The sequence below is a fragment of the Microcebus murinus genome, chromosome 15 (assembly GCF_040939455.1).
Source record: "Microcebus murinus isolate Inina chromosome 15, M.murinus_Inina_mat1.0, whole genome shotgun sequence".
NCBI lineage: Eukaryota > Metazoa > Chordata > Mammalia > Primates > Cheirogaleidae > Microcebus > Microcebus murinus.
In genome coordinates, this window is record NC_134118.1 from 24,236,353 (window position 1) to 24,259,417 (window position 23,065).

General features: G+C 38.6%; 4 protein-coding genes across 4 annotated transcripts; 2 read left to right on the forward strand and 2 right to left on the reverse strand.

Annotated features, from left to right (window-relative positions):
• Positions 1 to 597: 597 nt before the first annotated feature.
• On the reverse strand, positions 598 to 1,355 carry LOC105858307 (histone H3.1). The gene has a single exon (XM_012741337.3). It carries the CDS (start codon positions 1,296 to 1,298, stop codon positions 888 to 890), a length of 411 nt encoding a protein of 136 aa, XP_012596791.3. The 5' UTR covers positions 1,299 to 1,355; the 3' UTR covers positions 598 to 887.
• A 535-nt stretch (positions 1,356 to 1,890) lies between these two features.
• Positions 1,891 to 2,731, reverse strand: LOC105858299 (histone H2A type 1-B). The gene has a single exon (XM_012741330.3). The coding sequence runs from the start codon at positions 2,696 to 2,698 to the stop codon at positions 2,306 to 2,308; it is 393 nt and encodes a 130-aa protein (XP_012596784.1). The 5' UTR covers positions 2,699 to 2,731; the 3' UTR covers positions 1,891 to 2,305.
• A 13,409-nt stretch (positions 2,732 to 16,140) lies between these two features.
• On the forward strand, positions 16,141 to 16,859 carry LOC105858289 (histone H2A type 1-D-like). Its single transcript, XM_012741318.3, has one exon. It carries the CDS (start codon positions 16,202 to 16,204, stop codon positions 16,592 to 16,594), a length of 393 nt encoding a protein of 130 aa, XP_012596772.2. The 5' UTR covers positions 16,141 to 16,201; the 3' UTR covers positions 16,595 to 16,859.
• Positions 16,860 to 17,160: 301 nt separating this feature from the next.
• Positions 17,161 to 22,560, forward strand: LOC105858310 (histone H3.1-like). The gene has a single exon (XM_012741340.2). It carries the CDS (start codon positions 17,321 to 17,323, stop codon positions 17,819 to 17,821), a length of 501 nt encoding a protein of 166 aa, XP_012596794.2. The 5' UTR covers positions 17,161 to 17,320; the 3' UTR covers positions 17,822 to 22,560.
• The last annotated feature ends 505 nt before the right edge of the window (positions 22,561 to 23,065 follow it).

A 23,065-nucleotide genomic window follows, 5' to 3' on the forward strand; every position in this document is an offset into this window, starting at 1 on the left:
CCAGTACATTGGTGCCTCTAATAGACTCCTAGGGGTAACAAGTGTGTGTGCCATGCAGAGTTGCTTTAGGAGTTGACAAAAATGAATGTAAAACACAGAGAAATGTTCGTCTTCATCATTTTAATATGCAAATACTATTTCGTGAACTAAAAATTGCTTTATTAAAACCCTGGAACACAAATCCAAGTAAACTATATAATTCTAACTTAATTTTTTTTGTGTGTGGTTTTTTGGTGTTGTTGACAGTTGCTCAAATGATTTTAGCATGGTGTATCAATACACATCTTAGAAGTACACAAAGAATGTTAGGTGTAAGGAATAAGATTTAACAAAAAGTGTGTGGCATGTCATGGGTATAGTCCTAGAAGACCAAGCAATACAACCAGTATTTACGCAGTCAAATCCCTACCGCGCGTTTACACAAGAGTAAACTTCAGGTTAACCTGAACAGTAAAAGGAATTAAGATTATAATTATAAAGAAAAAAAGCCATAAATGAACGTGCATCGAATATGTCGAGAAACATCGTAACTCACTTGTGGACTCCAAACTCTTCTACCAAAACCTATTGGACAATAGTGATCATTTGCTAACTATTCCCGTTTTTTTTTTTTTCCCCTATACATTAACAGGTCACAAGGATTTTGTCCTATAAGGGACAATTCCGAGTTTATCATTCCTTTGCGTTTACTGAACCATGGAAACCATAGCTTGGCAGTTTCCTCGCACCTTTAAAAACTCAGTATTCAATTGTTGGCCCCCACACTAACGCACAGTATTTTTATCAAACTGGTAGACTCACTACAGCTCCTTCGTTGGAATAATTGGGTGGCTCTGAAAAGAGCCTTTGGGTTATCTACAGAAATAGACCAGGAACTAGGTTTACATTTACGCCCTCTCTCCGCGGATGCGGCGCGCGAGCTGGATGTCTTTGGGCATGATGGTCACTCTCTTGGCGTGGATGGCGCACAGGTTGGTGTCCTCAAACAGGCCCACCAGGTAGGCCTCGCAGGCCTCCTGCAGCGCCATCACAGCGGAGCTCTGGAAACGCAAATCGGTCTTGAAGTCCTGCGCGATCTCACGCACCAGGCGCTGGAAAGGCAGCTTGCGGATTAGCAGCTCGGTTGACTTCTGGTAGCGGCGGATCTCGCGCAGGGCCACGGTGCCAGGCCGGTAGCGGTGGGGCTTCTTCACGCCGCCGGTGGCCGGAGCGCTTTTGCGGGCAGCCTTGGTGGCGAGCTGCTTACGAGGTGCTTTGCCACCGGTGGATTTGCGAGCAGTCTGCTTGGTACGAGCCATGGCTGGGGAGGTAAAAGACACCTACAAAGACGTCTGAGGTAAGACAAAGAGCCACCTTTCTTTTATAGAGTCAGACCGCCAACTATTGGGTCCAAGAATATTCAAAAGTCCCCGCGCTCTTCTCAGATTGGTCCATTTCTGCGCCGATTAGGAAAGGTTTTTAGGCTGATGAATCCGATGCCCTGCCCTTTACAGAAACTACTCTGACGTCATTTTATTAACCCTTTCGCTTCTGTATTCCCTGTAGACAAAAATCCTATACTGCAAGCTTCTGCCTTACAATCTGAAACAAGGTAAGCACACAAAGTAATGAGGAAATCTCCAATAAATTCTGGTGGAAAAGGAGAAAAAAAGCAGATACTTTGCGGGGGGAGGGGTGGTTTTAGTAAACTCGCATAGGAGCTGTATTTAAACTGATTTTCTTGGGTGTGACATGGATACTGTAGGCAATTAGGAAAATGCTCCTGATTTGGGAAGATACGTGCTGAAGATGTTAAGTATGATGTGTCAAGGTGTATGCAACATACTCTCAATTGCTACAGCAAGTGTGTAGATTATTGAGCCTTGGTGAATAAATATGTGGGTGTTCCTTAACCTAGGTGGAGTGTGTTACATGGGTGTTCCTTAGCAATTTCAGCACATACTTTCTGAAATCCAATGCGTTTCACTGCTGTGCTTTCCTCTCCAAAATGTAAAACTGCTTTTCCTATGCGAAAAATTATCAAGTCATCCCAAGAAGAGTACGTTTTACGTGTATGACTTTTTCCCCCACATACCCAAAATGTCTGCCAAGGATTTTACAGGGCAGTATTTCCATAGGGCAATTTGCTAGGAGTGTCAGCAAGCACACCTCATTTTGCCTCATAACCTTTATTACAGGTGTTACAATCCCAAGCATGACAGCTCATTTAACGGAAGTGGTGGATGGCCCTGAAAAGAGCCTTTGTTATTTGCCCGATTTTTCGTTCTCACGGAAAATGTAAAGGCCAATGCAAGTAGTCCGCACTTTACTTTCCCTTTGCCTTATGATGGCTCTCAGTCTTCTTCGGCAGCAACACAGCCTGAATATTAGGCAGGACGCCGCCCTGCGCGATTGTCACACGGCCCAGAAGCTTGTTCAGTTCCTCGTCGTTGCGGATGGCCAGCTGTAAGTGGCGCGGGATGATGCGTGTCTTCTTGTTGTCACGGGCCGCATTGCCCGCCAGCTCCAGGATCTCGGCGGTCAAATACTCCAGCACCGCCGCCAGGTACACCGGCGCACCAGCCCCTACTCGCTCAGAGTAATTGCCTTTGCGGAGCAGGCGGTGCACACGGCCAACAGGGAACTGTAGCCCGGCTCGAGAGGACCGAGTCTTGGCCTTGGCTCGAGCTTTGCCGCCCTGTTTTCCCCGACCTGACATAACTGCTACAGCAATAAAAAAAAAAGATGTCACAAAAAATGTAGTTAGAATGCATTTGAAGTGAAAGCAAGAGTAATATTTATACTGACTGGAGGTAGGCTGTGGGGAATTCTCTCATTGGCTAACTACAAGTACCCAATAGGAAATCAGATTCTGCATCCATCATTTGCATATGGTCCTTCCCTCTGGTGTAGGGTTCACGTTTGAACTAACCACCAATCCGGCTTGTTGAACATTTAACTTGGAAATTAATAATTGAATCGATTTATTTTTCTCAAAATACCATTCTTAAACAGGGAGTGGGGGTGTGCTGACTTTTGGCCACTGGTACTTTTCTGGGATTGTGCCTCCTGGTTATGGAAAGAAAATGACTTGAAACAATTTCTAAATAGATAACATTTAAGAAGTACATACTTTTTTTTTTTTTGAGACAGTCTCAGTAGCCTCGGATAGAGTGCTGTGGCATCAGCCTAGCTCACAGCAACCTCAAACTCCTGGGCTCAAACAATCCTTCTGCCTCAGCCTCCCTAGTAGCTGAGACTATAAGGTACATGCCACTGTGCCAGGCTAATTTTTTCTATTTTTAGTTGTTTGGCTAATTTTCTTTCTATTTATAATAGAGATGGGTCTCCCTCTTGCTCAGGCTGGTCTCAAACTCCTGAGCTCAAACAATCCTCCTGCCTGAGCCTCCCAGTGCTAGGATTATAGGCATGAGCCATTGCACCAGACCCAGAAGTACATGCTTCTGTGCCAGGTGTTATTTTGAGTCCAAAACTCTCAATAGAAGGGGGGGGGCAGATGATTCTTTATTGTGGCCTAATTCTTCTTAAACTAGCTGAGCAATGAAAACAGGGCAAGGGTTGGATGACCAGCCCCTGACATTTCACTTGTATCTTATATGTAAAAGATTTCAGATCACCTTGAAGGCATGTAGAGTGAGTACTGTCCTCATTTTAGAAATTATATAATTGATAGACCCTGAACAATTATTAACCTTGCCCAAGACAACATTGAGTTAGTGAGACCAAGGACTCTCACTTTCTGCCTGGATACACCTTTCTCATAGATAAGAGCCATTCCCAACACTCCACTCCTTGCTTTTTTCTCACTTGGGTACAACACACAGGATTCTAGATACTTCCAAAAACTCCACATCATCCTGTGCTATACCCATTTCTCATATAGAACTGATAACTATAGGGGCGGGAAGACTTACCCTCTATCTTCTTTGGGTTGGATAACTGAGTCTATAATATAAACTGAGAGCTGACTGATGAACTTGAGAAAAGAGATACGAATTTATTACATGCATGGGGTCATTGCAGGAAAGAAAAGTGAATGGTCAAAAACCCAGTGAAATCTAGAAGCTTATATACTCTCTTAATAAGGAATAGGGGAGAGGGATTTAGGCATATTAGGAGAAAGTATATAGTTTGGGGGAAAGATGAGTAGCCCTTACAAAAATTAGGTGATAGCCTGTGACAAAGTGTCTGGTGTGGTGTTGATCTTTATCTCTTCTCTTGTGATACAGTTAATCTCTGGTTTATGAGATTTCCCCTGGTTGATGAGGTTACCCTGAGGAGTGAATTCATGACAACTGAGTTCCTTTTGGAGGATCTGTCTTTAGTTAAATAAGGGGAGCTCAGAGAAATACCCTACATTTACTGTTCCCAGAGTGCCCTCAGTTCAAAGTAATCAGCACACCAAAGTGGCATATTTTGTTTTGGGGTAGCATTTCCTGAATTCTTTTGTATCATTGAAGCACATACCATAGACTCTTTTAGGAAATGAGAGAACAAACCATGACATAGAAATACTCAAAATGAGATTATGTATTATAAAACATACAGAGCCATTAACTGATCTTAAGCTTTCATGTCAAGGAACATAAAATCAAGAGAGATTGCCTAGAGGAATCTTGCTTTTATTACAGAAGTAGATGGGGTCCAGGTGGAGCTAGATAATTATTTTAGGAATTTCTGAGGGCTCAAGCCCAAAGGTCTACTTATACCAAAACAGGATGGTAGAAGGAACAAGAGTCATGAGTGCCAGAAAATCTGCTAAGCTAACACTGTCAGAGAATATGGTTTGATTCAGGGAATCTGACAGGAGAGTAAAGGTGCTCATTTTTTGTTTGTTTGTTTGTTGTTTGTTTGTTTTTGCCTTTTCTAAAGTCTTCTGTCTCCTGCAACCTTTTTTCTTCAGAATAGTGAACCTCCTTTTAAAATTATCTTCACCATCAAGAACAGCAATAAACATCAATAACCACTAGCTAATGAAAAGTTGAAATTTGCAAGATCTATGATGGAGATGTGAAAGAGGTATCTCAGACACTGCCCCAGCAAGTATTAACTCTGTGAAGGGAGGACTGATATATATGAAAATTAAATAGCAGTGCATATTCTTCATCCAAAATAAAGGTTGAGCAATAAATAATATGAAAGCACATGAAGGAGAAGATTGATTACTGTAAACTAGAAGGATCAAGGGAGTTTCTGAGGTAGATATGCATCCAGAATTTATTCAGCATATATTTACTGAAAATCTGCTAAGTGTCAGAGAATATTCTAGGTGCAAGGAACATAGCAGTGAAAAAAGCAGACAATGACCTGTGTCCTCAGGGTGCTACTTTTTTCATTGGGAAAGGTGCACAGTAAGGTAAATATATAGTAAAAGTGCAGAGATAAATGATGAGTGCTATGGATAAAAATAAAGAAAGGGGATAAGAGACACAATGGGGATGTGGAGGGAAAGTGTCACCAGGAGGGTGTCATTTGAGTTCAGACCTGAAGGAGATGAAGAAGCCAGCTAAGTAGGAAGAATAAATTCTTCAATACAATGCCAGATGTATTACAAGCCAGGAAAATGTCAAGAGGCAAAAGTCAGAAGTCACAGCTATTCTAATTTCCTGAACAAATTGTAGGCCATTTTGGATGGAGCAGTGGAGATAGATAGGACTAGATAAAACAGAAGCCAAGACTAAGGGCTGCTTGAAAAACCTGGCTAGAAGCAGAAGTACATGCACTCAAATCATCAGGAATCTATACTCCATTGAGTCATGGATGAGAAAAAACTTCCACTCATCCAAGTCACCTTTAGTCAAGCAAATCAACAAGTACTTGGCATCTGCTATTAGTAAAACAACTTGATGAAATTCTGTCAGCAAGTGCCTAAAAAACCTTAAATTCTAGGAACTTGCCTTTGAATAATGTGTAGAAGACAGATATTGGGGAGGGAGATATTAGAGGTTATTTATTCCATATAAATATGAAAGGACAAGTAGTTGTTCCCCAATAACAACTCCAATTCCAGGAACAGTGAAAGTGAGACAATTTGACACCCACTAATTTGCATAAACAATGAAAGAAATATTTGTTCTTTGCTTAATAGAAGTCATAAAAGTATCATGTGACTTGAGCACACTTGTAGAAAAACTGGCCAGCATCAAGTTTATTGTAATGCAGGGGAGGAAAAAATTTTTCTGTATCCATCTTAGGTTCTTAGGACCTTATTATAAAAAACATATTAATAGGAAAACATACTAATTTATTTAATATGGGTTTTATGTGACATGGAAGCCCTCATAATTAAATGAAGACCCAAAGAAGCAATTTGAACTGAATATATATATTAAATTGGAAAGAGTAGTAAACTGTGAAAATGTGATAAGACACAGAAGCTTGGGCAAGGGCAGCTAATCCTGGAGAAGTGACTGGGAAGATAAAAGTTAATTTAACAAGGTTTGTTTGTACAGATTTCCCTTAGCCCTGATTCCCCATCATGGAATAGCAATGTCTTCCTTTCCCCAGGTGCAAAGGAGTTTTACTCCTTTTACACAGGAGTTTTATTTCCCACTTTTAGGAAGGTAAGAGTGCTCTTCTTGTATCTGCTCCTTTTCAAGTGCCTTTAGCTCAAAACAATTACTGTATCAGAGTGACATATTTTGTGGTGGCATTTTCTAAACTCCTTTAAGTTAAGAAAGGGTTGCTAAGAGACAGTTAAGGTGGCACAAGGCACCCAGCCACTTCCTGAAAGTCAGTAATGTGGAAGTATAAAGAAGGAGGTGTGAAAATCTAGCTTGGAAGGAAATAGAGAGGAACACAGGACTCCAGAGGTGGTTGTACAGCCCTCCCTGAGATAAGTAAAGGGTAAAAACCAGGATGAACAAAGAAAGGAAGATATTCTACTTCTGTACAATTGCATATTTCCAAGCACATGGGTTTCTGATCTTGAAACACAACTCTCCAAAACAGTGGCAACTAGCTACATGTTGCTATTCAGCACTTGAATCTCATTCAGATTGAGATATTCTGTTAGTATGAAATAGACTTAGTGTGAAAACAGAATGCGAAATATCTCACAAATAATCATTCATATGGATTACATGTTGTAATAATATTTTGACTATAAGAGTTAAGTAAAATATGCTATTGAAGCTATTAAAAAGCTCAATTATATATATAGGCTTGCAGTATATTTCCGTTGGATAGTGGAAACCCCAATAATGTTCTAAATGTGATATGTGTGTTTATGGAGTGGGAGGGGTCTGTTATATAAGATGATCATGACATAGTATCTTAATCCATTTTGTTTGCTATAACAGAATACCACAGACTGGGTAATGGTATAAAAAAAAATTATTTCCTACAGTTCTGGAGGCAAGGAAGTCCAGGAGCATTATAGCAGCATCTGGTAAGAGAGTTTTTACTGCCTCATAATATGATGAGAGAGGAAGATGGTGCTGGTCAGCTCAAATCTCTCTTCCTCTTCTAATAAAGCCACTAGTCCCATCATGGGAGCCCTACTCTGATGACATTATCTAATCCTAATTTCTTCCCAATATCCCCACCTCAAATAAATATAATTTGTGGATTAATATTCCAATACATGCAAATTTGGGGACATATTCAAATCATAGCACATAGGCATATAAATATAAATTTGCTTTAAAATGGTAAAATAGAAGCATTTATAAGATTCTAGATTTGTTTTGAGCTGACGTGTTCAAGACTAGACTCTGTCACTCACCTGAACACTGCAAGAGTTAGAACCATAAACACTTTTATAATCATTTCTTAATTTATTCAGCAGCTACCCATTGTTTACCTTAAACACCTTATAAAACACTGGTTAAAAAAAGATGTAATGATTCCTCATTTTCAAATAGGTTAATTTTGATAACAAAGCTTCAAAGACAGCTGTAGTTGATTTTTGATGGGACTCAGAAACAGTACCCCAAAATGAAGGCCTCAGAAGCAAAAATTCTTCTCTGATCTTCTGTCCTCCTCCCTCTCAGTCCGACTCTTCCCTGAGTCTAGCCGTAGAAACTAGAATCCCTTTTCTCCAAAGTAAGTCACAAAAACCAGAACCCCTTCTGAAATCTAGCTATAAAATTTAAAATTATTACATATAAAAACTTGCTATAAAGCAACTATCTAACCTACCTTGTTTGGCTGTAGTCCATAAGACGCCCCTTTCCAGAGAAGTCCTGGCCATACACCCAGAAGGAAGGAATGCATGCTCAAAGAGGCCAAGCAGAATCTAGACAGACAGGCCTTGCTGGGTTTCCCCATTCTGCCTGTTAGCATTAGATCATACCATTTTTATAAATCATATTTCTGCATGCTTGTTCGTACTTTGTTGAACCTAGGCATAAAAATGGACAATTTTCCCTGTATTTTTGGGTCTTTCTTCATTCTGAAGGCACTTATGTATACATGTTAAATACATTTGTATGTCTTTTGTTCTATTAATTAATCTCTCTCATATTGGTGATTTTTCAGTGAACTTTTAGAGGGCCAGGGGCCTTTGCTCCCTACACTTTTTTGGATCTGTAAGTTGCATTTATCTGACAGAAATTGTAATAGAGCCAGATGAGATATTTTCAGTACTTCAAAAACGACTGTTAAAAAATGATTATATTCATTTTTAAAAATGTATCGAGTATAAAGTTATATTTATACCCATCATGTGTTCTTTGGGGAAATTAGTTTGAAAAAAATAGATGGAAATCTACTCTCTTATATCATCACATAGAAACAACAAATACAAATTGTTTCAAAAACTTGAAAACTTCTGGTTCTGAAACAAGATAGACACACTTCTCTCTATTCCTTCTGCTAAGCATAGCTAAAAACCCTGGACATTATGTATAAGAGAAACATAGTAAGACTCTAAGGCCGGGCACCATAGCACATGCCTGTAATCCTAACACTTTGGGAGGCTGAAGTGGGAGGATGGCTTGAGCCCAGGTGTTGGAAGTTGTAGTAAGCTATGATAATGCCACTGCACTCTAGCCCAAGCAACAGAGTGAGATCATCTCTCAAACAAACAAACAAACAAACAAACAAAAAACCCAAGTGTGTGCAAGGTGAAATGAAGAAGGTGGGCTGGCTATGAACCTTGACATCTGAGGAATGACACAGCTGTGTGCTCCCTGAGTTATCTTTTTACCTCATGTGTCCTGGACTATAACAAAAGACCTAACATCCATGTCTATAAAGTTTCAGAAGGAGACAAGAAAGAAGGTGGTATTGAAAAAATAATGGCTGAAAATTTTCTAAATTTAACAACAGACATAAACCCACAAATTCAGTAAGTTGAACAAACCCCATATAGAATAAAGCCAAAGAAACCCATGCTAAGACATATCATAATCAAACTTATGGAAGCTAAAAATAAAGAAAATATCTTAAAAGCAGCAAAAGACCAAAACAAACAAACAAACAAACAAAAAACCAAAAAACTTTGCTTTTCATAGAAAAATCAATTCAGATTTCTCATCAGAAACCATGTGCCCAAAGGAAGAGACATAACATTTTTTAAGGAGTAAAAAGAAAAAAACTAAAATCCTTAACTATTGATTCCAGCTTACAAATTAATGGGGAAATTAAGACATGCTAAAACAAAAGAAAAAATTTTGTTACCAGCATGCCTATCCATAGAAGAATGGCAAAAGGAAGTTGTTGAAAAAGACAGAAAATGATATAAGAATCTTAGAATATTAGGAAGGAATACTTTGTTATAAAGTATTATTTTTAAAAAGTGTTTAAACCACACCTTTCTTATCTAAACATTCAATGAAATGAGTAGCCCCCTATAGTAATAACCATTTATTGTAAACAACTGCCTTCAGCCACTTTAAAGCTATAACTCTCACTAGTCAGCCAACATAGAAACAAAAGTCATATTTGAAAATATGTCATTCCAGTCAAAGCCTTGGTAAAATAAATAGCATCTTCAATTGTGCCTTGTTACAAAAGAAAACAGATTTTTATTGAACTTACATAAATAACTATATTATAAATTAAATATACTCACAAATAGTTTATAAATTTTGGAAAAATCAAGTAGAGAGAAAGGCAAATGTTTTAATTTTATCTGTAAAGGTATATTTTACCCAACTGTTATAAACAGCTTTAAATAGTTGAAAAGAAAAAAAAAGTTTTGTGGACTCTGGAAAACAAAATATAAAAAGAATCAGTAATGTTTTAAACAAAAAAAGTCATAAAAAATTTCAGTCTGTGTCAATTCAGTCACATATAATTGTTCCCCTTGATTCTGTGTTAACAGTCCTCATAAACACATTCACTTTTTAATTAGAGTCCTGACATTTTTACCTAGTCTGATGCTATGATCTCCAAAGTTATCAGAAATCTGTATTTAATAGTACTTGGTAGATTCTTTCTCATGAATGACTATAAAGAAGTAAATATTGGACTGTAGCAGATTATAAACTGCTTTTTGAGAATGATCAAAGTAAAACAATAATTGTGGATGACAAATCTTAGACTATCCATGGTTAAAAACACAATTGAGAAGGTAGTTGGTTATACTACAATTTAACATAATAATCATGAGTGATAATATATATAGGATATATGAGAAATTTAGAAATTTCATACACATTTGGAATAAATATTATTAACACATTATATATATAAATACAATGAAAAGAAAGTTAAACACCATTTTTTAAAATTTGGCAATGTTTCCTGTATGATTTTAACATACTAAATAAGCCTGATATGTCTCAGATTAGGGGGTTCTTGTTATGCCAAGTTAGTTTGTATCAAAAAGACTTAATTTTAGAATTTGAAATTTAACAATTGAAAATTTGTCAAATATCAAAGGTTTAAAACACTTGCTAAAAATAGGATCACAGAAGTGCATGGTGATATAATTGTGAGCGTGGCTGCCTTTCAAAATAGGATAACAAGACACTGTAAAATAGTAGTCATTCATTTAGCCAAAATGATAATTCAAATAGTTTAAAAAGCAAAAACCTTTACTCTTTGATTAAAACTCAGATTCCCAACCATAAACCTAACAAAGATACCGTAAGGCAAAAAGAAACCTGTCTTTTCTTTATCTTCCTTCCTTGCTCTTTTTAAAAATTTTTGGTAGTTGATTGAAAAGGTGAATAAAACTCTTCTACTATTTCTATTTATACTATATGAAAATCTTGTTTAAAGGAGAAACTAAATTTTACCTTTTATAAAAATCTTACCTTGTAGCTAATCACAGAGCAATTACCCAACCCCTCCAATGGGGTGCAGAAGTTTATATGCTATCGTGAAATTACAGAAAGAATGTGGGCTCACAGCATACCCCAAAAGGGTTAAGGGGGTAAATTTGGTTTTAGTGGCAAAACAGGTTATGGGAGGGAGAGAAGAGGAGACTTGGCTAGCAAAGGTGGTCTTATATAGATGAAACCTCACCAGATAGCAGCCCTCAAAGAAAAGAGATAATAAACTTTATTTTCCCCCCAGATCTTTAAGGTGTCAGATGCTCACTTAATCTTTCCTACATCTGGACAAGAAAAGGCCTGGTTGCATTAATGTAGATTTTCTACAGATACAAATTTCTCTCCGAAAAGACAGTTTTACAGGGCTACTACTGTTTGCTGGCTCTCTGACAGCCATCTCAAAATATGTCAAAAAATATTTTCTGGGGTAAAATATTTTTATTTCCTTCAGTAACATGGTTTATAGTTTTTAAAAAGGGAAGGCCAATTCATAAAGGGCAATTACTCACTTCCTTACAATGAAATGCAGTCATGAAAATGATCATTAGAATCTCTATTAATTTAAAAGGATAATAGAAAAGCAAAAGTATGGCATATAAAAAGCTTTTTATATCTGTGCATATAGACTTGCATGATGTAAAATTTTAATGAGAGTGGTCACCAAAATATCCTGAATGATGAAATTATAATTGATGTCTATATTGTTGGTGAGAAAAGCTTTCTTTTTTTCTCACCCATCACTAGGTTCACGGCTGAGGCGCCTGTTATAAAAGACAGATTAGCAAGAGAAAAGCATACAATGTAATATAAGTTTTACATGACCCGAGAGCCTTAAGAAATGAAGACTCAAACAGGGAAACTGGTGTAGTTTTATAGTAAATTTAGTGAAGGAGTGGATAGCTGTGAAGAAGTATGATCGGTTGCAGGGTAATGGTAATATACTGTGGGGAATGTAGCAAGGCCTATTTGTTCAGATTCTTCTCTGTGACCAAGATAAGGACATTCCTTTCCTCCAAGTATAGGGAGGGCACCTCTCATAAGAGCCTCATGACCTGCTTCAGGAGAAGATGAGTGTATTTTTTCCTTGTTTGTATGGCCTGCTTCAGGGAAAAAGGAAGAGGGGAAAGTGAGAATGACCTTTCTGTTTCTGCTGTTTTCTCAAATCTCAAGTTTCCATATTTTGGGGTGGCATGAACTAAATCCAATCAACATATTTATTTGAAATTGTTTTAGTGGTTATTGTTGTTTAAATTAATGCATGGGGATTACTTTTCCAGGAAGTAAAAAAGAAAAAAACTCATTTAAACTTATTTACTGGAAATGGAAAAAAAAAAATAGCAAGTGTTGCTGAGAGTTATTTGCTGAAGACAGAACTAAGAAGTTATGTTCTCCTATCAGCCAAGCAACAGGGCAAGGGCATTCCTTATCTTTTGACTATGCCTTTTCTTTCCCAAATCATGAACAGTCTGAGGATTTTCTGGGCCTTTATTATTTCCAAATTCTTAGTCAACCTGCCTCCAGATTAGTCAACCTCTCCCCAAACCCCTTTATTCCAGTTGCCCAGGACTCAGTTAAGAGCAACTCCTTCTCCCTGCCTCTACAAATTCAGCTCATTCTGTTTTCAGATCTTCTTTTTAAATGGAGTGGGGAAGCAAGTCTTTCCATGAATAAATGGAGAGCTGAGGCTGTAGTACAGGTTATTTTTCTCCCATTTACTTTGTAACCCAGAGACTGCAACTTTGGAGATAATGTGGGAGTTTATTAGGGAAGGGAGCATATAAACCCTTCTAATTTCACTCAAGTTGATGGGCTTGCCCTCTGGTCCTGTTGTGTCCAAAGTTGGAGCCTCATCAGAATCAACTGGACAGATTTGTGGACATTTCTGACTTCTTTACACTCTCCATGGAGTCCAGGAGTCTGATTTTATTTTTAATTCCCTAGTCACTGGTTAAAGATCAGCCAAATAACAGTATGGATAGCAAAAAGATCTACCTTTGAGTTTAGGAGGCCTAAGTTTTGTTTTGGGTTTGACAATTAAGGGTATAGTTTTAGGCCAGGCCGGTGGCTCATGCCTGTAATCCTAGCACTCTGGGAGGCTGAGGCAGTAGGATCACTCAAGGTCAGGAGTTTGAAACCAGCCTGAGCAAGAGCGAGACCCTGTCTCTACTATAAAATAGAAAGAAATTAATATATATAGAAACTAATATATATAGAAAAAAAATTAGCCGGGCATAGTGGCACATGCCTGTAGTCCCAGCTACTTGGGAGGCCGAGGCAGTAGGATTGCTTGAGCCCAGGAGTTTTAGGTTGCTGTGAGCTAGGCTGAAGCCGCAGCACTCACTCTAGCCTGGGCAACAAAGTGAGACTCTGTCTCAAAAAAAAAAAAATGGGTATAGTTTTAGAAAAACAGTCAAAAAATTCTGGATTTCTATTTGAAAGAAAAAAGAAAATGAAAGAAAGAGAAGGAAGGAAAGAATAAAAAATGAAGTAGGGAAGGAGGCAGGCACACAACAAAGGTGCAAATGACAAGACAAGAAAATAATCTCTGTTTCAAGAGTTCATTGTGAAAATGCTAAGAAATAATATTACCACCAGGTCTCACTCCCTAAAGAGAATAAACTAAAGTTCACTTTCTTAAACTGAAGTCTGGGGTGGTCATAACTTTTTTTTAGAGGAGAAAGTTGTTTTATAATTTTTAAACCAAATCTGTCTTTCACAATGATAGTTTGCAATGTATAATACTGAAATAGTAAGTGCTTCTCATACAGCACTTCACTGACATCTTGTGTGGGATCTAGAAGATAATTTTATTTTTCAATCTTTTACAAAAGAGGTCCTGTTTGAGAAACATTAAATTTTATTTCTTCATCCAAAGACACTGCTGAACATCACCTACATAAGGTGCTCATAAGCAGAAGGAAAATATTTTCCCCCTTTAATAAGTAGTCAACAGCTGTTCTTTTTCCTGCTCTTCTTCCCATCCCCAAGTCCTGGACCCAAATGTGACCTGATTGACTCTTCCTCCTCAACCACTGCCCTTCCTGTCTTTTTCTAGCTTTTTTAGAGTTCAGGATTCTTCCAAAAAGGTCTCCTGAAGGAAACCAGTGTGTCTCCCTCATCTACTGGGGAGGAGCCTGCCCAGTCAGCTATCAGATGGCGCCAGATGGGAAGGGGCATGAGATTTAAATCCTTTGTCCCTCCCAGAGTTTAAACCAAAATCCACACCCCATTCTAGCTGTAAACCCAAATGGTAAGAGGCCCAGGAAATGAGAGTTTGGATTTCTGGGATGCATGAAAAATTTAAATGCTATTTAACTATTGTTATCGATAAACAGTTATAATGCGAGATTACAGGAATTTCATTTCGTCGTGCAAAGACCTGGAGATATACCACAAAGAGGTGCCCAGGGGAATTTCAGACTTCTCTTGCTGTTTCCCCAGCGCTTGAGGCCAGAATTCACAGTGAGTTCAAGCTCCAGGAATAAACATCCTTACAGGGACTCACTCCCCCATCTCTTCAGGACTCCCCGCCCACCGTCCCTGAAATCCCTTAACTACTTCATTTATCCAGCATGGAATTACAGTCTGCACCAGAAATACGCTGGGTAGGGAAGGGGGGTAGTGACATCAAAGTAAATGTATGAATGAACACCCAAAGGAAATGAGGACGTATGTTAAATACATAGACAAGAAATAGAAGTCGCCATCTTTTGGGTGCGTGTTGTTTTAAGCAAAACGGCGGTTCAAGTCCTTCACCAACCTCGGCTCCAAATTTGCCTTATCAACATTCAAGTTTATTCATTAGTAATCAATCCATAGCACTATCTACACTTAAATGTTATAGCTCCCTTTCAACAAAGTGGGTGGCTCTGAAAAAAGCCTTTAGATTAGGGAGTGCCTAATATTTACTAGGAGCTGGGTACATGGTGACAGCCTTGGTGCCCTCAGACACCTCATGCTTGCCTGTCCCCCTGGCAACGGCAAACACACAGCCCTTTTGAGCACCTAGGAGGTTATGGTACAGTGCTTGTTGTAATGTGCCAGGCAAAGATACCTCCCCCACGGTTCGCTAGAAAATGAAAATAGGCCGGGCATGGTGGCTCACGCCTGTAATCCTAGCTCTCTGGGAGGCCGAGGCGGGCGGATTGCTCGAGATCAGGAGTTCGAAACCAGCCTGAGCAAGAGCGAGACCCTGTCTCTACTATAAATAGAAAGAAATTAATTGGCCAACTAATATATATATATATAAAAAATTAGCCGGGCATGGTGGCGCATGCCTGTAGTCCCAGCTACTTGGGAGGCTGAGGCAGAAGGATTGCTTGAGCCAGGAGATTGAGGTTCCTGTGAGCTAGGCTGATGCCATGGCACTCACTCTAGCCTAGGCAACAAAGGGAGACTCTGTCTCAAAAAAAAAAAAAAAAAAAATGAAAAAAAAAAAAAGAAAATGAAAATATCACTAACAAATGATTCATGATCCCCATAGCTTTAGAGAGGCCTGTGTTGGCATGGACTTGCTTCAGCACCTTGTACACGTAAATAGAAAGCTCTTTTTGTGGCTGCGTTTTACCATCTTTCTGGCGTGCTTTAGTCATAACCTTGAAACCCTTTATAGGCGCTAGAGCAGATTTAGAGGTTCAGACATAGTTTTTTCCCACAAGAAATAAAACTACTAATCAAATTCTCCACAAGAGAGTCAGGCGACTACTCCGAACCCAAGTATTTATAGTCCTGTTATTCAAATAAGGGTTCAAAATTTGTTGCTTCGGATTGGTCAAAAGGAATACATTTTCTAAGGGGTGGTGTTTATGCAAATAAAGGATGACGTATTCTTTTCCTATTGGACAAGAAAACAACGTTATTCGACGAATAGGATAGTTTTCTGTCACAGTCCTGCACTGTCTATAAATATATTTTTTCAGCTTGTACTGCGTTCTCTTCCTTTTGTACGCAGTTTTTTGCTGTGGTTGCTCGTCACTATGTCTGGACGTGGGAAACAGGGAGGTAAAACTCGAGCTAAGGCCAAGACTCGGTCATCTCGAGCAGGCTTACAGTTTCCTGTGGGCAGAGTCCACCGTCTTCTTCGCAAGGGCAATTATTCCGAGCGGGTCGGAGCCGGCGCCCCGGTGTACCTGGCGGCGGTGCTGGAGTACCTGACCGCCGAGATCCTGGAGCTGGCGGGCAACGCGGCTCGCGACAACAAGAAGACGCGCATCATCCCGCGCCACCTACAGCTGGCCATCCGCAACGACGAGGAGCTCAACAAGCTGCTGGGCAAAGTCACCATCGCTCAGGGCGGCGTCCTGCCCAATATTCAGGCCGTGTTGCTGCCTAAGAAAACTGAGAGCCACCATAAAGTCAAGGGCAAGTAAAATCAACTTAGGTCGGAAAACGTAGCTCACTTGTCCTATGCTGTGCTATTTTAAAGGCTCTTTTCAGAGCCATCATATTTTCACAAGAAAAGCTGGTAACTCCGTTATGTTTCAGAGATTTTTTTTTTAATTCTTTCGTGTTAGCAACAAACCTTGAGTGTTCGTGAAAGATAGTGATGTTGAGACATTAAATGTGTTCCGAGGAAACATGTCGCCCCTTAAGCACTCCATTTTAGGGCATACCGGGTAAGACGAATCAAAAAATACATTTCGAGAATAAAGGCGAGGCAGGTATGTCACTTGGACTGGGGGGGGGGGGGAGACAAAGGGCAAGGAAACTTGCCATTGGCTAATAACAAAGTAGTGGGGACTTTACAAATTCTTATCTTTAGCAAAACATTGTCCAGCATAAATCGGGGAACATTTGCTGTGATCCAGTGGGTATCCAGCAGCATTGATAACTTACAAGCATGAATTATAGGTCCCACTCAGACTCACAGAATCAAAATTTACATTTTAACACGATCCTTAAATGCTTTGAATTATGTACACTACTTGGTGGTGGGATGAACTAGAACATCAGAATGTTTATCTTCTCAAATAACAGACTGAACTAAAGGGTTAAGCCGGGCGGTAGCAGTTCATCCAATCAGATTCTCTACTAATAAACCAATCTCTGGTCACTCTTCAGCCAATGATCTTGTCGCGCGGGACTTTTGAAATATCATGTGGCCAATCAGAATGCTTCTAACTCTATTTAAGGGGAACTTAAGCTCAGTTCTGAACAGACTTTCCGCGGGTTTTCAGTCGCTCCAAATGGCCCGTACTAAGCAGACAGCTCGCAAGTCCACCGGCGGGAAGGCGCCGCGTAAGCAGCTGGCCACCAAGGCGGCCCGCAAGAGCGCCCCGGCCACCGGCGGCGTGAAGAAGCCCCACCGCTACCGGCCTGGCACCGTGGCCTTGCGAGAGATCCGCCGCTACCAGAAATCGACCGAACTGCTGATCCGCAAGTTGCCTTTCCAGCGCCTTGTGCGAGAGATCGCGCAGGACTTCAAGACCGATCTGCGTTTCCAGAGCTCGGCAGTGATGGCGCTGCAGGAGGCCTGCGAGGCCTACCTGGTGGGCCTGTTTGAGGACACCAACCTGTGCGCCATCCACGCCAAGCGAGTGACTATCATGCCCAAAGACATCCAGCTGGCACGGCGCATCCGTGGGGAAAGGGCATAAATCAAGCCTGTTTGCTTCTACTTGAAAAGGCTCTTTTCAGAGCCACCCACAGTTCCACTGAAAGTAGTTGTGACAGTTTTCTCAATTACTGAGACAAAATGCAGTCAAGTCTCGTTTGTTCCACGTTGAAGAAAGTAATTGGTGAGTGCTTTATGTTTGTGCACTACACTTGAAGGCGCTTTGCATTGAGAGAGATCCCTATCTATGTCATATGGGGTCTGGAGAGGTACAGGAAATGGAGGCTAAAGAAAACTTTTAATTAAGGGAATTTCCCTTTGAGGCCTTTACAAACTTTTCTCTTTAGTTTACGAACACTTTTTTCCTGTTTATTTGCATTTGGTCATACAGCCTTTATATGTGTAAAAAAGCACAGCCTTTATATGTGTAAAAAAGCCATACTCATCACAAAATTGACAAAAATAAGCATTTTATTAACTCAGACACTATAGTATATATTTTTTCTATATTTCTGACCAAATACTCTGATGCCATCTTAAGATAATTATTTTGTAATGTTTTATAGATAGTGGAAAGAGAAATTGGTCTTTCCTCCAGGGTGGTTGATCATAATTTGTTTTATTTTCTTGATAATTTAGAAGAGTTTCAGCTTTAAAACATTATTGGTTATGTCAGGTTTTTAGGATTGTTTTGAAATTTGGAAAATCCTGTCAAGCCTTTTATTCATATGTGAGTCGTAAAATGTGTAAGAATTCTTCTCAGACTAGCTTCTTGCTCTACACATTTCTACTCTACTATGTACCCACTCTCAGTGTTGGGTGAGTATTATGAATATTTGGATGTCATGACGTTTTCTGGCCCAGCATCTTGCCAGGAGTCTAGGTGAGTTTTTCCAGTGTGCATTAGGAATATCTTTGAAGAAATTCTTACATCAGATTGGCTAGCAACAAATGAACCAAATATGAGCATCTGTGCAAATCACATTATATAATTTATTAATGCTACACTAAATGCATCTTCAACTAAATTTTCTCTTATCCAAATCCCAACATTTTCATCATTGTTGCAACATAATCAGACAATGGGTAATTGTAGAGAAGATCAAGTGCAAATAAAATAATGGTATTAACCATTTACTAAAAGTATCTTAACATGGCAAATTGAAAAAAAAAATACAGAGAGACAACACGAATACATTTGTAGAGCCCTTCCCTCCCAGGGCCTTGGAAAAGCACTTGACACTTGAATTTCATTAGCTTCAGGATAAATCTACCTCTGGCTATGCTTTTCCAGATTATACATGGCCTTCCCCAGCATCTTGCAACTGTTCAAACACGACCCTAGAAGTGAGAATCACTGGTCTGAGATGACTCCCAGGCATCTGAGGTAGAACACTGCTTTGGATGATGGTGCTGTTCTCAGATATACCAAGAGGAGAAAGCTTAGTGGGGAGGATAAAAAGTCAACTTTAAGCAATATGAACATTTTCAGGACCAAGGTGAATTTTCTGGGACAACTTTGCAAGGTTTTATAGCTCCTGTACTGAATATCACCTTCTTTTAGAGAGGTCTTCATGGAAGGAAGGAGCAATAAAACAATGGATTCATTAGAGGAGTCAGCCTAATTAGCTATCATTGATAGTGTTCAATGGGTCAAGTAGCATGTGAAATGATTGGTCTCTCAGTCTCCATTTTATAGAAGACAAACTTCAGCCAAAGGAATTTCAGTAAATTGGCCAAATTCATACTACTAGCAAATAATAATGCAAGGCAGGCAGTCTCACACCAAATCTACACTCGTAGTATCTTCTGATCAATAAAATTACCCCCAAATTGGCTGTCAGATATAATTTCCTCCTCAAAGATAAGTCTCTTTCAGAAATTGAGCTGCCTTAGGTGGTTAGGAGGGGATTGTGTAGCCTGGCCTGGGCTAAGTTCTGTTAGACTCCTCTGGTTAGGGGCCCATGAGAGGTAAAGTGGGTAGGATGAGCCAATAAAACATTAAGTCTTAGGAATGCTCTCTGGGCTTCAGGATTAAGTCAGAAAAATTGTTTCCTTGGAAATATCTGGATTCTGCTCCAGAGCAGGTATTTGCTTGTGTTTCTTCCCATAGTATAAGAACTGTACTGCTCAAGATGGTAGCCACTAGTCATATGTGGCTATTAAGCACTTGAAATGTGGCCAGTCCAAATTAAAATGTGCTTTAAGTGTAAAATACAAACTAGATTTCAAACACTTAGTACCAATAAATAAATAAATAAAAACTCAGTATTTTATATTACTTATTGAAACAATATCTGCTTATGCTGAGCTAAAAATATTAAAATAGATTTAACTTGTTACTTTTTACTTTTTTTAATTTGGTCACTAGAAACTTTGAAATTACATATATGGTTCTTACATCAGCAGGGGACACTACTAGTATGTGGAGAATAATTATATTGATTCACAGATTAGAAACTACCTACCTACATCCTTAATGTCACCAAGCCTTGGCTCTTCATCTCTAAAATGGGAATAATAATGACACCTACCTCCAAGTGTGGTGACAAAAATGTGTTTAGAAGTAAATATAGAGTAATTAGGAATAGTGCTTTGTATGTTGTAAATAAGTGCTCAAGAAATACTAGCTCTCAAAGTTATTGTTGCCACTGTACCCTAAATCCCCATTCTCTTCAGAAATCCTCTAATGATGTAATCCTGTTTTACACTGGGCCTGTTCAACTCTGGCATGGATTTTAACCACAAAGCCACCTTTTACATTTCCCTCAGGCTTACATAGCCAAAATACCTAGAGCTTTGCCTAGGGAACTAGTAGGATACTTAATTTTTTAGCCATGAGATGAGAGCACTGTATATGAAAGTTTTGAATAATATAATATATTATAAGAAGGATTTGATTTAATTATTACACTTCTATCATACATGAACAAATTCATGAATTTTCATGGTTGAATTATCAGTCAGCTCTTTATGCAATATTCACTGACATTTTTGGCTAATCAGCAGTGTTTAGGGAAGTATTTGAATATAGTGTTGCTGTTTAGAGAACTAAATGAAAATTTGAAATGATACTATCAATAATGTTAAATAAAATATAGGTTTTGAAGAGAATCAGAATGTCATCCCAAAATACGTCACTTTGACATAAGAATTATTTTCAGCTGAAGGCAATTGAGAATCAACAAATATAGGAAGAGTTTTCTGTCTTTACCTTACTCAACTAAAACTAAGACATACATTTCTCTTTTTGAAGGTTACATAAATTTCCCTTGTGAAAGTGTCCTTGTCTCCTATACTGGGGAAAAGAGAACAATTTTTATCACTAGAGATAGTCAGTTGACATTGAGATGAGTCTATAAAAACAAACCTTACTAAAATAATTCTTATCTTCCATTAGATTTGCCTGTATATTTCCAGTTACTTCACTATAATTTATTGTCCTATGAAGCCCAAACTGCCTTTCCTTTGCTAGGATAGTATATAAATAAGTCTCACAGTCTAACTGCTTTTTTAAAGATTCACTTTTTGCTTCTGTGAGCTCTGTGCTTGTAATAAAACTGTATGCTTTTTTCTTCTATTAATCTGTCCTTTGACATTTAAATTCACAAGCCTCCAGTTACTAAACCTCTTTAAGAGGGTAGAGAAAATATTTTTCCACCTGACAGTTTCATAAACTAAATAAAATTAAGACAAGATTTTTTTGTGTCTTAAAGTAGCCAATTTTTAAATTCAAATGAATGGCTCATTAGACCTAAGCCTGTCAACTATATGAACAATTGTGATAGAATGAAACAAAACTAAAGAATGTGCACAAAGCTGAGGAAACATATTGAAGACTGAATCTAAAAGCTAGGTAACTGGAAAATTTTACAGTTTTTAACTTTCTGTTAATTTGGGGAATATGTTTCATTTGAAAGGAGAATACATCTGTCATTTATGGAAATATGTTTACAGGAGACATTCAATCTCAGGATTAATGGTAAGTATATAAGTCCAATGAATAGCGACCCCAAAGGCTTTGAAGGAAAATTAGAAACTCAGCTGGCTTCCCTTGGGTTGATTCCTCTCCTGCCTAACTTTTGGAGTTGATGTGAAAATCAAGTAAATGGGTACAATTGAAAGTATTTGAGGGAGAAAGGAACAAAGAAGTTCATGGTACCATTACTTTAAGCACTAATTGTGACTATATTTGGAGATATTCTTAATTAGGTCTCCAAGTTGCTGTAACTCGACCCAACCTGAGCTAAGGGAGGTAGCCCCCATGCCAGGATTTCGGATGGCTCTAAGAACCAAGAACTCAGGAGATGTCAGGAACCCAGATAGAGCAGCTCTGTACATTGCTCATCTCTGCTTTTCTCTGTACTTTACCTTCATTCTACTCCTTTTGCATATCAGATCGTTTGGTTTCTTCTATTTTGTGTCTAAGAAGGCACCCCACCCCCTGAAATCAGGTCACTTCAGCTTATCTAACTCAATTCTAGTTTCTAGAAAATTTTTGATTGGCTCAAATTGGCCCAATGACCTCTGGACCAATCTACCATTGCTTAAGGCCAGGCACCCATTATCCTCAAAATTTTAGTACACAAAACACAGTGCATGTTAGGAAACACTAGCATTCAAGCTTTGAACCCAAAAAAAACGAGGTCAGGATGAGACCAAAGGGCATTATAGAGTTGTATTGTCTTTATCATCTCTATGAGCCGCATATGGTTAACAGTACTTGAAATGGGCTACTATAAACTGAGATGTGCTATAAGTGTAAAATACAAATGAGATTTCAAGGACTTAATATGAGAAACAAAAAGGAATGTAGAATATTTCCTAAATATTTTTACATTGATTTTATGTTGAATGATAATGTTTTGGATATTAGGTTAAATAAAGCATATTATTAAAAATAACTTCACTTGTTTCGTTTTTCCTTATTTGTGTGGCTTCTAGAAGGTTTAAAATTACATATGCAGCTTGCATTTGTCTTTCCCTTATATAGCTAAGGACAGTACTATTTTACAATTTGTTAATTAACTCATGTATAGATCTTCAATAACTGAATAGTTTTAATGTGCACTTTATGAGATGCTGGCACTCAAGGAATCTAAAATCTATAGGTTGTCATTTCCAACAGCAACAAAAACGATAAAATATCTGGGAATAAAGGTAAGAAGAAATGGTAAGATATATTTAGAAGAAAATTAACACACTCCGTTTAGATAACAGAATAATTGAACAAATGAAAAAACAAAAATTCCTGAATAAGAAAACTCAGTATATCCTCAACTTAATT

What these genes read in the sequence shown, in the direction of transcription:
- LOC105858307 (XM_012741337.3), bottom strand. Translation starts at nt 1,298, where the DNA reads ATGGCTCGTACCAAGCAGACTGCTCGCAAATCCACCGGTGGCAAAGCA.
- LOC105858299 (XM_012741330.3), bottom strand. Translation starts at nt 2,698, where the DNA reads ATGTCAGGTCGGGGAAAACAGGGCGGCAAAGCTCGAGCCAAGGCCAAG.
- LOC105858289 (XM_012741318.3), top strand. Translation starts at nt 16,202, where the DNA reads ATGTCTGGACGTGGGAAACAGGGAGGTAAAACTCGAGCTAAGGCCAAG.
- LOC105858310 (XM_012741340.2), top strand. Translation starts at nt 17,321, where the DNA reads ATGTGGCCAATCAGAATGCTTCTAACTCTATTTAAGGGGAACTTAAGC.